The sequence below is a fragment of the Plectropomus leopardus genome, chromosome 14 (assembly GCF_026936395.1).
Source record: "Plectropomus leopardus strain MGB_pleo_1.0 chromosome 14, ASM2693639v1, whole genome shotgun sequence".
In the NCBI taxonomy this organism is placed as follows: Eukaryota; Metazoa; Chordata; class Actinopteri; order Perciformes; family Serranidae; genus Plectropomus; species Plectropomus leopardus.
Window position 1 is genome coordinate 2,298,195 of NC_142189.1, and position 15,824 is coordinate 2,314,018.

Below are 15,824 nucleotides of genomic sequence, written 5' to 3' on the forward strand. Positions count from 1 at the left end.
AAGAGCAGCGACGTTCAGGACAAAAACAATCCTAAACTGTGAGGGTTTTTTGTATTTGTAACACGAACAACACGAGACAGAAGAGAATTTTAAAGCTTTTTTATGATAATTATACTCGCTTTTATTCCTTTACTATTTTTTTTTCACTTTATGTTTTTTCATACTTTTTCTTACTGTTTTGCAACGTTTTACACCGCTGTACTTTTTATTTTTTATTTTTTTCCAATGTGCACTGTGTAATGAGAAAAAAAAATAAAAACAGACAAATAATAATTACCTTTTATAATGCGTCTGTGTTATATGTGTCATATTTTAATTGTATAATAGCTTAACTCTTCTGTTGCTGCTTGTGTTTATATAATTATGGCGTTTAACCCTTTGAAACCTGAGTAAATTACTTTGGTTTCTTTAAAAATACACAGGGAGCAGGCAACAAGCACCTTAACAACACATGGTCCAAAAATAAAATAAAGGTAAAAACAAACAAGAAAAAAAAAACGCCTAAATAGCTGGGAAAGTTACGTATATATTTTTTGGACATTTTTTGCATTTTTAGAAAATAATCCTTAAAATTGACTTCTTGCTAATTTTGGTATTTTCAGTTCAGTTGCTCATTGCCTTCTTTCTATGTTTTTGAAAGAAATCAGTGCAGGTTTTAGAGGGTTAACTATCTCCTCCAAAAGTATTTTTGAAAACCTCTTGAGATTAATATGTTGTGAATATAATTAGTAAAATGCATTGCAGCTGATTGTATCATTAGAAAATCCAATCAGAACACTATTTTTCCATTTAAACTGTATTTCCCCTATTTATTTTCGCTCAGAATCACCATCCATTTCTGTCGGAGTACATGCACTTAGTAACCGTCCACTGCTGCAAACATTTACCTCTTATGTGTGTTTCTCTGGCTGCATGTAAATTGTTCTCTGCTCAGTGGGCGAACTGATGATAAAAACACGTTTTTTTTATGTCTCTCTTGTAGAGCTAACAAAGTTGAGTCCTAATTATTTATCAATGCTTTGTCAAACTGGGCAACTTCAAGAACGATGTGAGTAAATTATATATTCTTCACCTCAAACTGTCAAATTTAGGCAGAAAAATATATTTTTATTTTGCCAAAACATAGCGATTAAAACACAATATTGAACCAGACATTACGACATTAATTCAAGTAAATCTGAACAATAAACACACATTATGTATCTATGTTTAAATCACAACAATAGACAAAAACAAAGTTCAGCCATAGAAAATAAAACAGTAGATCAACCCAACGGAGGAAAAGTAGTTCACAATAATCCATTTAGAGTTATCGATATGATTATAATCATTTGTAAAAAGGAGGACGCAAACATAAAATACAATATTCCCTTTAGAATAAGATGATAAAATCCAGCAACATTTGGACCAAAGTTCACATTTTCTCACTTTAACACCTTTAAACATCCTTTTTAAAACCCTCAAACCATCACTAACAGCTTTCAGCTACAATGTCTTTTACATGAGAATAAAACATTTATAAAATATCTCTTATTTTGAAATGCAACAGCTAAAAGTTCACTGAATTCTTGTCAAACTGGTTTTTGGAAATGATTCATTATTAATTATTAGTAATTAGTGTGCAAAGGTGTTATTTTATTATCTGTACAATGTTATGGATAAATGTTCCACAGTGTTGATAAAACCAAAATTAGCAGTGACTGAAAAAACACGATTGTGTAAAAATAAAACTGACTTGGAAAATTTGGGTCTTCACAGATTGTGTCATCGGTGCTTCTCTGCAGAGCAGTTCAGTTTATTTGGTTCAGTTCCCGAGCTTTATTCCTCAGATGCCTCTTACGCATCTTGATTATCCACTGAATCGTGAGTTTGGCAAAGTTGGCGGCCTTGAAGAGAGCCATGAAGACGCCGCAGAGGATGGCGATGGAGTTCCAGGGATTTGCAGTCACGATCTGTTGGGGGAGCGAGCAGAGCTGCGTCACAGACTGCCGCGGACAGACCGGTTTTAGTTGGGATATAATGTGCAGGAGAACTCACCAGTCGGATCTCTTGTATAAAAGGATCCCGCCATTCAAAGACGGCGAAGAACAGCTGATTGGTTTGCTCCTCCTCGGATCTTTTGTCGTTGAATTTAACCACAGCGGACTGAAAGATCCAACATGAACAACGATATTTATCCTCTGCCAAAAGCACTCATATCTTTAACTCTATGAGACGCTCAATATAGAAAAATCCACAGATCCCACATTTTATTCTTCATAAAATGAACAACCACATCTCTCCACTTTGTATTTTATGTAGGAGAAATATTGGGACATACATTCCCAATTTTGGGAATGCCCGAAGATTTCAAAATTCTGCAGCAATATTGCACAGGAATTTAAGGGGATGATGGTCTATTTGAAAGAAATTGGTCACTTTTCTTAATGTATCTGCCTTTTTCGTTGTAGATGGTGTTTTTTCCCTTTTATTTTGTCTTTATTTTAAATATTGTCCATTTATTTAATAATAATAATAATAATAATATCTTTATTTTATTATTATTGACAACTTAATAATAATAATAATAATAATAATAATAATAATTATTATTATTATTATTAAAAATAAGAAGAACAAGAATTTTTTAGTTGTCTATCAGTTTTTAATCTGCTATGACTTTGAAAGCAATGTGCTGTTAAGTTTAAAAATCAATAAAAATCTATTGAAACTGACTTTCAAAATCATCACGCATGTAAGGCGACACTGTTCGGACATAAATACCTCTTGCCGAAACTCGACAGAGTCATCGTTTTTGCCGGACGTCCTCACTAGAGACATCTTGACCCAGGTTCTGAATCCTCCAGAGAAAGTCCACGTGGAGTAATTCCTCTCACAGTCCCTCATGAAGTCAGATTTATTTGCACTAGAGAGTCAGGAAACACACACTGCTATCAGTCTGAGTCAAATCACTCTTTGTTTCATAAGACATGAGGTAGCTGATAAGTTTTCGGTCATGCAACAGTTTACTTGACGTTTCAATGAGATAAAAACTTCCCCGAGCTGTCGGTGCGTTACGTGTGTTAAGATGAAAACAAACCCAGTCAGAGATCACAGGGTCTAAACTTGTTTGTTTGCAGTTACCTCTCAGTCAGGTCACTAAACTTGGCAAAAAGCATGTACGTGATGGCGCTGAAGTCCTCCTCAGTTTCATTATGACTGAACTGCATGAAGATCAGCTCCTTTCTTCTGACGTCAGACGGGCCGCGGACCACCACAGCTCTCCTCTGTGAGAACAAAGTTAAGAGTTAACAAAATCTGTCCTTAAAATAACAGAAATATTAATCTAAGTGTGTCACTTTCACAGAATGCACGTCGTGTCTTGCAACTCTGTGTTGCATGGCCTGTCTAACAGACAACCACCACAAAAAAAATTACGTTGTACGTCTCTGCAAACCACAAATCATTCCGTTTGCACGTTATTATGTGGCAGATACACTGAAACTTGACGTTGTTTGGTTACGTTTATGGTTTCGGAAAAGATCATATTTTGCCTTAAAACATTTGCTTTCTACATAAATGATTTTTTGTACTTCTGTGATGCATGTGTGTGAAATCACCAGCTGAATGTTCGCACGGCTGACCTCGGTTAAATTGGAAAACGGTCCGAAGTACGTCACGTCTTTAATCACGCAGTCTCCTTCTTGAGGCTTTCCCGGGTCCACTAACGGCGGGATGTAGTCGTGGAAGTGATGTCTGCAGCTCAGCAGCCGAGCTTTGCCGGGGTACAGAGCGATGCCTGCACAAGGATTTAAAAAAATAAAAACAATAATGAATCATGTTAGCTAGTTTTAAGAAAATATCATCTTTTCAGCATATACTTTTTTAAGTGCAATTTAATGGATTTGAGCATTTCCATTTTCTGTGAGCTCATAACATCTAATCCACAATATTTGAGAGGCAAATATTTACATTTATATATATATATATATATATATATATATATATATATATATATTTACCCACTTCATTTTTCTGACAGCTATAGCTACTCACTTTACATGAAAAGATTTTAAATATAAATTAAATGACTAGAAAATAAAATCTGATGGAATAATCTTGATTAAACAACCTAACAGGATAAAAAGGAGTAAATATCTGCACCACCTTGACCACCTGCAACATTAAACGCTACCCACGTGTGAAGGCATCAGAACTAATGCAATAATATTTTACACACTCTAAAAGGGATCTTTCTGAATAAAATAAACTTTTACTTTTGACACCTAATCCTGCACTTTTTTGTACCTCCTTAAACAAAAAATCAGAATATTTTATTGCATTATTTATGCGAACCTGGGGGTGAAAACGAGTCGACCTCTTTGTAGGTGACGGACATCACAGGGTGGTTTAGTTTCTCCAGAAAGTCCGAGATGGTCTGGTAGGCGAGGAACACCGCCACCCCGGTCAGCAGGAGGTAGATGAAGATGAGCACCACCGTGAAGAAATTCTTCAGGCAGCTTTTACTGAACCTCCTCGGGGCCCCGCTGGACCTGCTGTCATCCTCTGCAGTCAAAGTGTGCAGGGAGGTCAAAGTCACTGTCAAGGCTCAAGGTTGCTTTTACTGGGTCAAGTTACTTTATTAACCCTCAGAAACGTGAGCCAATTGGCTTGATTTCTTTCAAAATTATGGGAAGAAGGCGATGGGCAACTTGAGAAAAATTTGCATTAAAAACTAGCAAAAAAAGTCCTGAAAATTAGTAAAAAGTAAATAAATAAAAAAGAAAGAAAAATACATTAAAGGAAGGAAATGGCCTGGAAAAAAAGTGCTTGAAAATAATAATACTGTAACATAGTTTTTTATATACAGTTGTGATGATTTTAAATATGGTTTTCAGGGCATTTTTTCCAAAGCTAAATTTTTCTTTTCCAAATCTACAAAATACTACAATTTGTGAAGCATTACTTGCCAAGCTGCTCATTGCTGTTTATCACGTTTTCAAAAAAAAATCAAATTGATTTGATCAGCGTTCAAAGGTGTGAATATGAACGCAGCACAAGAAACGTGATGTCGATCCAGGTTTCAAAGGGTTAAAATGAAATAACGAATGAGCAGAAATGTTAAATTGTGTTCAGCATTTGGACCTTTATGGGAGACTAAAACACACACTAGTAATATTCTGCAGCTCAGTTACCCTTTGAGATGTGAGCAAACTGGCTTGATTTTCTTTCAAAAACATGGGAACAATGTGATGAGCAACTTTACAAAAAAAAGCCCTAAAAAACAGCAAGAAAATTAGTAAAAAATTACGAGAAAAATAACAAAAAAGGAAAATGACTTAATAATGTGCTTATATATTTTTTCTGTAATATAATTATTAAATTATAAGAGCTAAAAATACAGTTTTCAGGAAATGTTTCCCTATTTTTCTGGTAACATCTAATAATAACCCGGAGTTTATTTTCAGGTCATGTCCTTGTCATCTCTTACTGATTTTTTTTGCAATTTCTGGCACATTTTTTGCCAAGTTGCTCATTATGATTTTTCCCATGTCGTCAAAAGAAATCAAACCATTTTTTTCAGGTTTCAGAGGTTTAAATGCTTGTTAAAAGTGTCTGACTGCGGCCCAAGAAAACTGATGTGATCCAGGTGTTAAAGGGTTAAAGCATGAGCTGTTTTATCTGAGTGTGTGTGTTGTATCACACAGCCGTCGTCACCTTGTGAGACGCTGCAGTTCGGCTCCTCGCGCTCCAGCTCATCAGTGGCATCGTCGAAGAAGCCTGGAGACTGAGCGTTACCTTCATCATCATCATCCTCCTCCTCATCATTGAACTGTGAGGGGAAGAAAGGCACATTAAAGGGTAAGTTCGGTTTCAACCTGAACACTATTTTCCCAAATTTGATCTAGCATACGGCAACAGGGCTGCAGCAGTGGAGGGTGGTTGTTGTTGTTGTTTTTTAAATTAAATTAAATTAAATTTTTTTTACCCTCCCTGAAGCTACAAATATTTGTTCTTGAGCCTCCTGTAATGACTTGGTTAAAATGCGAGACCCCCCCTCCACCCAAAATTAGTCATTAGATTTTAAAGACTTTAAAATTAAAAGTTGAAGGAGAAATCCTCCAGTTGATAAAAGCCTTGGTTTTTCACTCTTCTTCATACATATTATAGATCAGACAACCTGTTTTTTCTTTAAGCAACTGTTTTATTTAAAAAACTGTTGTTGTTGTTGTTGTTGTTTTTACAAAGAAATCCTAAAAAAGACTTTTTGAATTTTATTTATTTATTTATTCTTTAAAAAAAAAAGAAAAACATACATGATTGATTGGCCAAAATAAAAAAACAACATAAGTTGTGTCCCCAGTACTTCAAAAATGTTTAACACGCCTCCACCTTTTTGCATCCCCCCATAAATAACGAACAGTCCCTTACAAAGTGTCAATTACAGTGTTTTAAAATACATTGGCCTGACTTATCTATATATTATAACAATATCCTTCAAAACTACAACATCACAAATGTCCTCTTCACACAGGCTGCATGTCCCTGTCAGTCGCTGAAAGCTCTGGACCTTCAGTTAATGAGCAGTCAGACAGAAAGCTGACTCAGCTGTTCTCATGTTAAAGGAAGCAGCTTTGAAAACGGCCGTCAGCTGTATGCAGTCACATGATGTCCACTGACAGTGTGTGGACTCAAACTTACAAACCTGTCGTCTTTTGGGTTTTCTCAGACAAACACCAGAGACCCTGAACAGAAAGTTGTCCTACCTCTTGGTAAGACCGGGATCTGTCTTTCCCGAGCATTCCTCTGCACTTCCGTTACAGAAACCTGTCTCTGCTCTTCAAACGAACCGCCGGCTATTTGTCCAAACGCTGAAAACCACTTTTAATCAATAACAGGTTCATTTTAAAGGATAATTAGCAGTTTCCCCGCGCTGGTGGCTTGTCGCTCTTCAGGGAGACGCACAGCACAAACACCCAGCGGGCTTTGACGTTACAGGCCCATCCCATGATAATAACGAGACACCTCCGGCCGCGTCCCAACAGGAAACGCGCGTCCTCGATGCTTCCTTGTTTCCTTCTTCCTTCCCTTATTTTTTTTCAACTCTTTTTTAAAAAGTCCATGTGAACAGTGACCATTTAACAAATACACGTGAAACAACATCGTATGACAACATGAAATATAAAATGAAATATGCATACTCGTAGACAAAAACTATTAACGAATGTAAATAATAAATAACCAAAATCAGAAAAAAGGAATTCATAATAAATAAAATTACAATAAATTAAATTAAGAGGACAGAAAAAAAACAATGTAAAAACGATTTCAGAGTGTACAAGGGCGATATAAAATTGCGTACCCACCAAACGCGATAAAAATTATTTCATCGCGCCTCAAATGAAATCGCGTCGCGCCGGACGCTCCAGTTTTGACGCTCATACAAAAACCCCAAAATGGGACTCGACGCGCGACGAAATCGCGCCGCGCGTCGAGCCCGCCCAAACAACAACATTTCTTCCGCCATTTCATTCTCTCGTTGACCATGCCTGAGATAACCACGATCGCCGCTGCACCGCACCTGCTCTGGAGAAGTTCCCAGCGTTGTCTGCGGGCTAGGCGCCGACGTCGGTTCTGGGTGCATGCTACCCTACGGAGGCGGCGTGAGCTCGGCGAGTTCCACCGTCTCCTGCAACAAGGGACAGGAACTGTCGTACAGCTCTGGGTGAGCGGTGACGGCGACGATAAGCTGCTCCTCCATTGTTTCTGGCGGTTTGATTAGATTTTGCGAGGGAACGCCAGGACGTCCATACGTCAGCACGTCGATGACGATCTCAACGCTGATAGGCTGTCGCGGCGCGTCTTCACGCGACGCCGCCGCAAAAGTTCAATTATTTCAACTCGAGCGTTGGACGCGACGCGAATTTCGCGTCCAACGCGACGCGAATTTCGCGTCCAACGCGTCCAACGCGCCGCGCAATCGCGTCCATCGCGTCGCCCGGCAAAATGAGGCGTCAAATCGCGTCTTTGCATTGACTTTGTATGTAATCTTGAGGCGCGATCATTTTTAATCGCGTTTGGTGGGTACGCACAAGGTCTTTCTTTAAAATAAATATTGAATCATAAAATTCATATACATTAATTATAATTTTTAATTATCTTTCCAAGTATTTGAGAGGTTTTTATGTCTTTCTTGTTCAATGTGATCTTTGAGACAGAGTCAAAGAGATATCGCAGCTCAACACAAAATAAGTTAATATTTGTTTTGGTTTGAAGAAATTTCATTTATTTATTTCATTCATTTCATAGAGGTATTTTCCAGTAAGACATAGCTATGAATTAAATCATATCATCAACAGACTTTGATCCAGAATTACAATTTAGAAACAAACCCATATCTTTAATATAGGAATTAGATTGTTAGTACAAGAAAAGATTAGATGAGCAGTGTTTGCCCAAAACTCTTGAATAAATACGTTCGTAAAATAATGTTTCAATAAATATATTATTGAAATAAAATAAATTATTTTTAATATACTACATGCTAAGTAGGCCTAGATTATTGATTATTGTGATCATTATTATGATTATCACAGCCTTGAATATGTTGATAATAAGCAGGAACACTGATTTTTAATATCATATTTGTTCTAGCCTACAAGCAGGCTAAATTTGTCATATTTGTGATTTAGATTTACACACTCTCTTACCCAACAGCCCAACAACTGTGTTGAAATAAAAAAAAAAACCCTTAAATTATCAGAACTACTTTTTATTGAAACTGTGATTTATAATAGGTCCATGGGGTTTAAATAAAACACGCAAAACCATTTGCAGTTTAAAATCGCCATTTTACTTTGGGTCATGAGGATGACGTCATACTTTTTGGCGGCAGTTACCATAGTAACTTCCCGAAAGTCTCCACGGGTAGCTGCTCAAAATGGCGATTCATCATTATTTGCCTCAATTTATGTAATCTGCAAAACAACAGAGCACCGCTAAATGCGTTTAAAGTGAGTTTTCAGGTGCCGGTAGGTGCATTTTTCTGTAACTCACTCACGTTAACTACACGTTTTTATGATAAATATAGTTTAGCTAACGAATTTACCAAGTTGGTATAATTGTTCTCATTTAACATTAACGTTAGCCGCTAGCTAAAACACGCTAACGTTAGCTAGCGCACTTTCCCAAAATGTTAAACTATGCACCCAAAAGTGAAGCAAAAACGTTTATTCAAGATGCCGAAAATTTGTTACGTTTATATTGGTTTGACAAAAGAATCCCAACTCTAGGTTTGGTCAGTTAGTTCAGTGGTGAAATGGAAAATAACATTAGCTATTTGGTTACCCAAGTTAGCTACTTAGTTAGTTAGCTTCAGCTCTCACATAATTTACTGTAATTAAAACAATTATGAGGTAATGTTATTTTACATCAGTGTTTTACTAATTAACTAATTCACATTTTGAAAGCCATAATCAGACGTTTTATTTCAATTAAATTATATTTATTTGACAACATGAGAATATTGATTAATACGAAATGTAACATTTAATCATGATGTATTATTATGCATTTTGCTATGCAGCAGTACAATATAAAAATAAGCACCACCTCTACCCTTTGCAATGTATTATTTGCAATATATTATTTGATAACATGAGTTTCCAGTTACATTGCAAATTCAGATAATAATCAATACAAAAAATAACGTTAAATTACGATGTTTTTGTATACATTTGGCTACCCACTGGTATATAATATAATACAAATTTACATCACCTTTACCGTCTACAATATTTTATTTGATTATTTGCAATATTTATTTGATAACAGGAGTTTATAGTTATATTGCAACTTCAGGTAATTAATACGAAATATAAAGTTAAATCATGATGTATTCTCATACATTAGCTACTTAGCAGTATATACTACAATTAAAAAAAAACACCACCTTTACTGTCGGCAGGATATTATATGATTATTTGCAGTATGTATTTGATAACATCAGTTTCTAGTTATATTGTAAATTCAGATAATCAATTAATACGAAATATAACGTTAAATTACAATGTATTCTTGTACATTTAGCCACCCAGAAATATGTGATATAATACAAGTCAGCACCACCTTTACCGTCTGTACAGTATTTGATTGTTTGCAATATTTATCTGGCATCATTAATTTCTACTTATATCGGAAATTCAGTTCAAATTCATTTACTGGTTATCAATAATTACAATGATGTTGTGCATCATTAGTGCTTTTTTACTCTATTTTCCTCGGACGAGTGATTGTAATAGACACGGACTGATGATATTTGCCTGAGAAACATGTCATTACCGATCTGTAACATTTCCGACGGCATTAAATGCAGCACCAACTCCAAAGAGCAGCGTCAGGGAAGTACATGACAACGTTTCCGCGTCAAACTCGTCCAAACAACGATCCTACCATGTCAACAGCGCGAGTTTTTGTCCTGCTCATTGTCCTCTCTGCCACTTTAGGAGAAGACATTAAATTAAAATACAAACCGTCCACCAAACCTGTCCGATTATTCACTGAGGAGGAGCTGAAGAGATACGACGGCAGCGAGGTAAACTTTGTTTGTAACCCTTGGTCTGGGCGAGTTTTTGTGACCGTTTGCCTGTGCATCTATACATGTGTACTGATAAAGATTTATCTGTCTTTGCTTTTGTTATTTCCCCTGCCTGTTTCAGGAGGGACAGCCAATTTACATGGCAATAAAAGGAGTCGTATTTGATGTCACCAAGGGAAAAGGTAAATACTACTTAATCCATTGAAATTAATGATTTACAAGGTTTAAAACAAGTGTCAGGGATCTTAAATGTGATTTATTTATTCAAACAAAACCGTGAAATGACATTAAAATTGTTACATTGATGCCTACTAGAATCAGAATCAGACTTTACTGTCATCCTGTGGTAACATACAACAAAATTATCAACAGCGACTCTCTGTATGGTGCAAAACATCAAAGGACTTTGAAAAACTGAGTAGTAAAGTGCCAAATAGAAAAAAATATATAATCAATAAATGACAGTCAGGTAATTATTTAATAATGTAAATAGTTAATAAAACCCAAATTAAAATCTTCTTGACAAACATACTAGGGGGCTTTGAGGTCCCTTTCCAGAGTACTAGACTAGACAAAACTCAGACCAGATAATTTAAAATTTCAATTAATAAATGAATAGCCAAAAATGATGTTTTTTTATGTTTACATTTTCTTCTCTTCTTCTTTTTCTTTACATGATTACCTCTGCCCTCATCTGCCTGTCCTGTCTTATAAATAATTTTTATTATAGCCTATATGTGTGTGTAACATTTTTATTTGAATTGTTTTCTTATCAATGTTTAAGAGACTGTATTCACCGATTGATAGTTTGGTGGGGGACCTCACTTGTCAAGCTCCTTGAAGGTTTTCTGGGTTTCCCCTGCATGTATCCTTTTCTTGAAATGTATAACATAGTTGTTTTTAATATGTAAGTAAATTAAATTAAATCAGATTGAATCAAATCAATGGCCCAGGCTATTATTTGCTTAAATCACTGACCTCAACAGGCTTATATTTAGAACAGGTGTATATATGGGACTGGCTTTTAATTCTTTTCACACAAACTGTTGCTCATCAAAGATAAAGGTACAGTTAAATTGTTTATTTAAATCTCTTTTTTCCATCTCTCTCTGGTTTACTATGTTGGAATTACTTTTCCTCTTTGTTTCTAGCAGTTTCAGTAACTGAATGATAGATTTGTAGAGAATTTTACCCAACATTGTTTACATTTTGTCATTATGGACATGCTGCTCACATACTCACTTTGTATTTGTATGCCTGACCTAAACAGCCAAGAACCCAGTTTCATACATCAAAAGAAATTCTATAAAAATGAACTGCATTGCAAGCAGACTCTAATTAAAACAGCATTTTATTTGTCAAAATGTGTCGCCACACTGTAATAGGGACTGGGCGTCTAATTGGGACTAGACTTATATTCCAAGTTTTATCAAATCTGAAATAACCGATTTTGATATTGCATTCATTGCACTGGTTTGAATGCATTTTTTTTTAACCCATTTCAGAATTTTATGGAAAAGATGCCCCATACAACGCCCTGGTTGGTAAGGACTCCACCCGGGCTGTGGCCAAGATGTCCCTGGACCCAGCAGACTTGACATCAGATACTGTAAGTTTAGTCTCAAAGGTTGAGGTTGTATTTGATGTAGTGGGCTCCCATGGGTGGAGGAGTACTCAGGTGTCAGATGTCGGTACTTTCCCACCTGCAAAACAGCATTACATTCATGAGCTGTGTAATTCTAAACTTCACAGTTTCGTCTGAATGCACTGTACTTGCAGGTTATAATCATTTTGCACTTCTTGACATTTTTTGCATACTTTAGGACAGTTAAATATTAATTCTTTAGCCACTTTTTACGCACACTGGTGTTGCTCTTCACACAAAATGCACTTTTCAGAATCAAGCTTTAAAAAAATATTGTACTTGATTATGATTTTCTACTTTCACTGAGTTTGATTTTTTTAACCAACATCAGTTCTAATCATAGATATCAAACATTCATTCACTTTCAGAATTTTTTACCCTTTAAATGCCAGGTTTTTGTTACGATGCCACTATGTCTTTATATGGGAAAAAAAAACACAAAAATGTATTCTTTCCAATATTCTACATGCAAAATAGATTTTTCTTATTATCACAGTATGGGATATGTCAATGATTAGCAGAAACATGGATTGTGACAGTGCACCTAGTGGAAATAGAATGAATTTTCTCTGTATACCAAATATGGTTAAAGAGTTATTGTAGCAGCTGAGCTGGAAATTCACAGATTAAACACACAAAAAACCCAATCCTGACTAAATATATGCCATTGGCATGAGCCAAAAGTATGAAAAATGAAGAATGAAAAGGGCATACAATGCGCCAAACGGTCCTTAAGGGTTAATCAGACAATCAAGGCCATAAACACTAAAAACACAACTGCTGCAAAGCAATTCCCCTGGAGATAAATAAAGTTCTGTCTTATCTTATCAGAAATATATAACACTTCTTACATATCTGAATCTTTCGCACCAAGATGCCCTTAAATAGCTAGATAAATTGAGGATTTTCAATATTACAAGAACCCTGAGGGACTTTAAAGTTCCACTTACGGATATTTTAATAATACTTTTGCATGTTTAAATACTCCTTTATGTGATTGTATTATCCCGTGAATATATTGTCAATATATGTTGTGTTGTAAATATATAATTTGTCCTCTGATCTCCTGCAAAAGCAGTCTTTATCTCAGTGAGACTTCTTAAATAATTTTGTGTAAAAACATAGTTTGTCAGAGCACTTTAGCGCTTTGATTTTTGTTTATGGGTTATAGATAAATCTTTATTTACACTACTGCAAGTGAGAGCACCTTCCCTCTTTAACTACAGCATGGAGAGCACCTCTTTCTCTACATTTGCTCTTTGGTACCAAAATGTACCTTTTTGAATAACTGTAAATATAGTAATGATAGTAATGCCAAAAATGTCATTTCAAGTGTGTTTTGTTGAAACTGCCCAAAATCACAAATGATAAATTCACCTCAAAGTGCTTCACAATCTGTGCAACATATGACAAATGCTAATTTTTGTTTTCCATTCACAGACGGGTCTCACGAAAGAGCAGCTGGAGTCTCTGGAAAGTGTATTTGAAGAAACATACAAAACAAAGTATCCCATTGTAGGTTACACAGCGTCACGCATCCTCAACGTGGATGGAAGTCCCAACGAAGCCTTCAAACCAGAGGACCAGCCTCATTTTCAAATCAAAGATGAGTTTTAACCTTATTTTACCTCTAAGTACAATTTAGCAGTGAAAATGCCGTGCTGGGAAGGGTACCTTAAAAATAGTTGTCTTTACTACTCGACTAGAATCAGAGCCAAATATGCCAGGGGCAATACGTGTACAAAAGAAGAACAAAATACATATCACAGAAAACCTTTCTATTCATGTTAATTACTTGAACTACAGATTTGCATGATGCTTTGAGAGCTTTAATACACAGTTCGTATGAAATCATTTTAACACTAATTGTACCTTTTTTAAAATACATTTTGATAAAGTTAGGGATGGCACAAAATCAGATGTTTACGATTTTTACTACAAGATTGTGGCCAAACAATATTACTGCTATATCTGTAGGAAAATAAAATAATGATGCTATCAATCAAATACATCTTTAACTTAATTTTTTTTTTTTTTTTTTTTGCTTTGTTTTTTGAGCAAATGAATTATACTCAAAAAACACACGTAGGGTGGCAGAGAGGGAGTTTGTAACCAAAATTGTACACCTAATGGATAAAAAAATAAAACATATTAGCTTTGGGGGAAGAAGACATAGCAAAACAGAAAAAACAAACATGGTTCAAGAAGCGCTAGTTATTTAAATATCCAGATTTTGAAAGATCCCTTTCAGACATTTTTTAAAAAGTGAAAAAAAACTTTAAGTTCAGTAGATTAATGTAAAAACACCCATTAGTATCAAACTGCACATGTGTTTTTCAGCACAGTGACACTCAAACATCCAACTCAGCTAAAATAAGTAAAACACTTTTGAATGGAGATTGGTTTTTGTTTTTTCCTTTAGCTGACATGCAGCTGCAGTGCACTAATATATGTATTGACAGTGATAGTCCTTAAAGGTAGAGGTACATTTGTATAGGAGCAAATCAACATTTAGAAACATTATTTAATTTGTTTAAAAGAAAGACACATAAATGTCTAAATAAACATAATCTTTGTATTTAGAAAGGTGGAGTGAGCTGACAGACCAGATGCAGTAAACTAAGTAAACATCAGATTTATTAGGGCTGTCACTAACCATCATTAATAGTGATACACTGCTTTATAGTTTAGTCATTATAATTTCAGAATATAGTGAAGAATGCCCATTGCGGTATAATAGACGTAATGGTAGGTAGTGCCTTTTGTGTTTTTGTCTAAAACCAAAAAATATTTGGCCTTGTTGCTAGATAATTGACTAAAAATTATCAAGATTGTTGCAGATTAATTTCCTATTAATTAACTTTTTCATTATTTGCTTTAGATTTTAGTTAAATCTTGTCATTAAATGCACTGATTGTTAGAATATTTATGTAATTAACCCCTGTGAAACCCGAGCAAATTGGCTTGATTTCTTTCAAAAACACGAGAAGAAGGCAGAACTGAACAAAAGTTTTGCAAGAAATTCATGAAAGACAAAAAAACTAAAGTAAGGGAAAGTTGGAAAAAAACAGACAAAGAAATGACCTGGAAAAAGTGCTTAAAAATGTTATAATAATAATTATGTAACAGAAGTTTAAATATGTAATTATAATTGTTATAGATATAGTTTTCCCCAGCTTTTTCCTTTTTTCCTTAGACATTTTCTTCTGGCTTTTTTAAAACAACTTTCTAAATCTCTACATTTTTTTTGCAATTTATAGAACATTTCTCTCCAAGTTACTTATTGCCTTTTTGTCCCATGTTTTTGAAAGAAATTGCACCAATTTTGCTCAAGCTTCAAAGGTTTCAGTGTTTGTGAAAGGCGGTTTAAAGCAGCACAGATGTGATGTTGCTCCAGGTTTCAAAAGGATAAAAACACTGAATCTGCGCTCTGTGAATGCTTACATGATAAGAATCACTCCATCTGTTTTCTGCCGGGTGTTGTTTTTGTACAATTATCATTAAAGTCTGTAAACGTGAAACTTCTTAACAGTTTCTTTCAATTAAGTTTTACCACAAGCTTCAGTGCAGATTTTATCTCGATGTGCTCCGTTTATGACGGCT

General features: G+C 35.2%; 2 protein-coding genes across 3 annotated transcripts; one reads left to right on the forward strand and one right to left on the reverse strand.

Moving 5' to 3' along the window:
* Nucleotides 1-1,086: 1,086 nt before the first annotated feature.
* On the reverse strand, nucleotides 1,087-6,987 carry pacc1 (proton activated chloride channel 1). 2 transcript variants are annotated; one of them, XM_042501353.2, is made up of 8 exons: nucleotides 6,747-6,987; nucleotides 5,698-5,812; nucleotides 4,336-4,545; nucleotides 3,600-3,778; nucleotides 3,124-3,266; nucleotides 2,764-2,905; nucleotides 2,038-2,145; nucleotides 1,087-1,952 (listed from the first exon to the last, which is right to left on the reverse strand). In XM_042501353.2, the coding sequence occupies exons 1-8, from the start codon at nucleotides 6,780-6,782 to the stop codon at nucleotides 1,791-1,793; spliced, it is 1,095 nt and encodes a 364-aa protein (XP_042357287.1). In that variant the 5' UTR covers nucleotides 6,783-6,987; the 3' UTR covers nucleotides 1,087-1,790. The 2 variants fall into 2 exon arrangements, with proteins under 2 accessions (XP_042357287.1, XP_042357288.1); XM_042501354.2 differs by having other exon boundaries at nucleotides 3,624-3,778; nucleotides 6,747-6,986.
* A 3,346-nt stretch (nucleotides 6,988-10,333) lies between these two features.
* nenf (neudesin neurotrophic factor) lies at nucleotides 10,334-15,742 on the forward strand. Its single transcript, XM_042501357.2, has 4 exons — nucleotides 10,334-10,573; nucleotides 10,698-10,758; nucleotides 12,082-12,185; nucleotides 13,662-15,742. Exons 1-4 carry the CDS (start codon nucleotides 10,349-10,351, stop codon nucleotides 13,836-13,838), a joined length of 567 nt encoding a protein of 188 aa, XP_042357291.2. The 5' UTR covers nucleotides 10,334-10,348; the 3' UTR covers nucleotides 13,839-15,742.
* The last annotated feature ends 82 nt before the right edge of the window (nucleotides 15,743-15,824 follow it).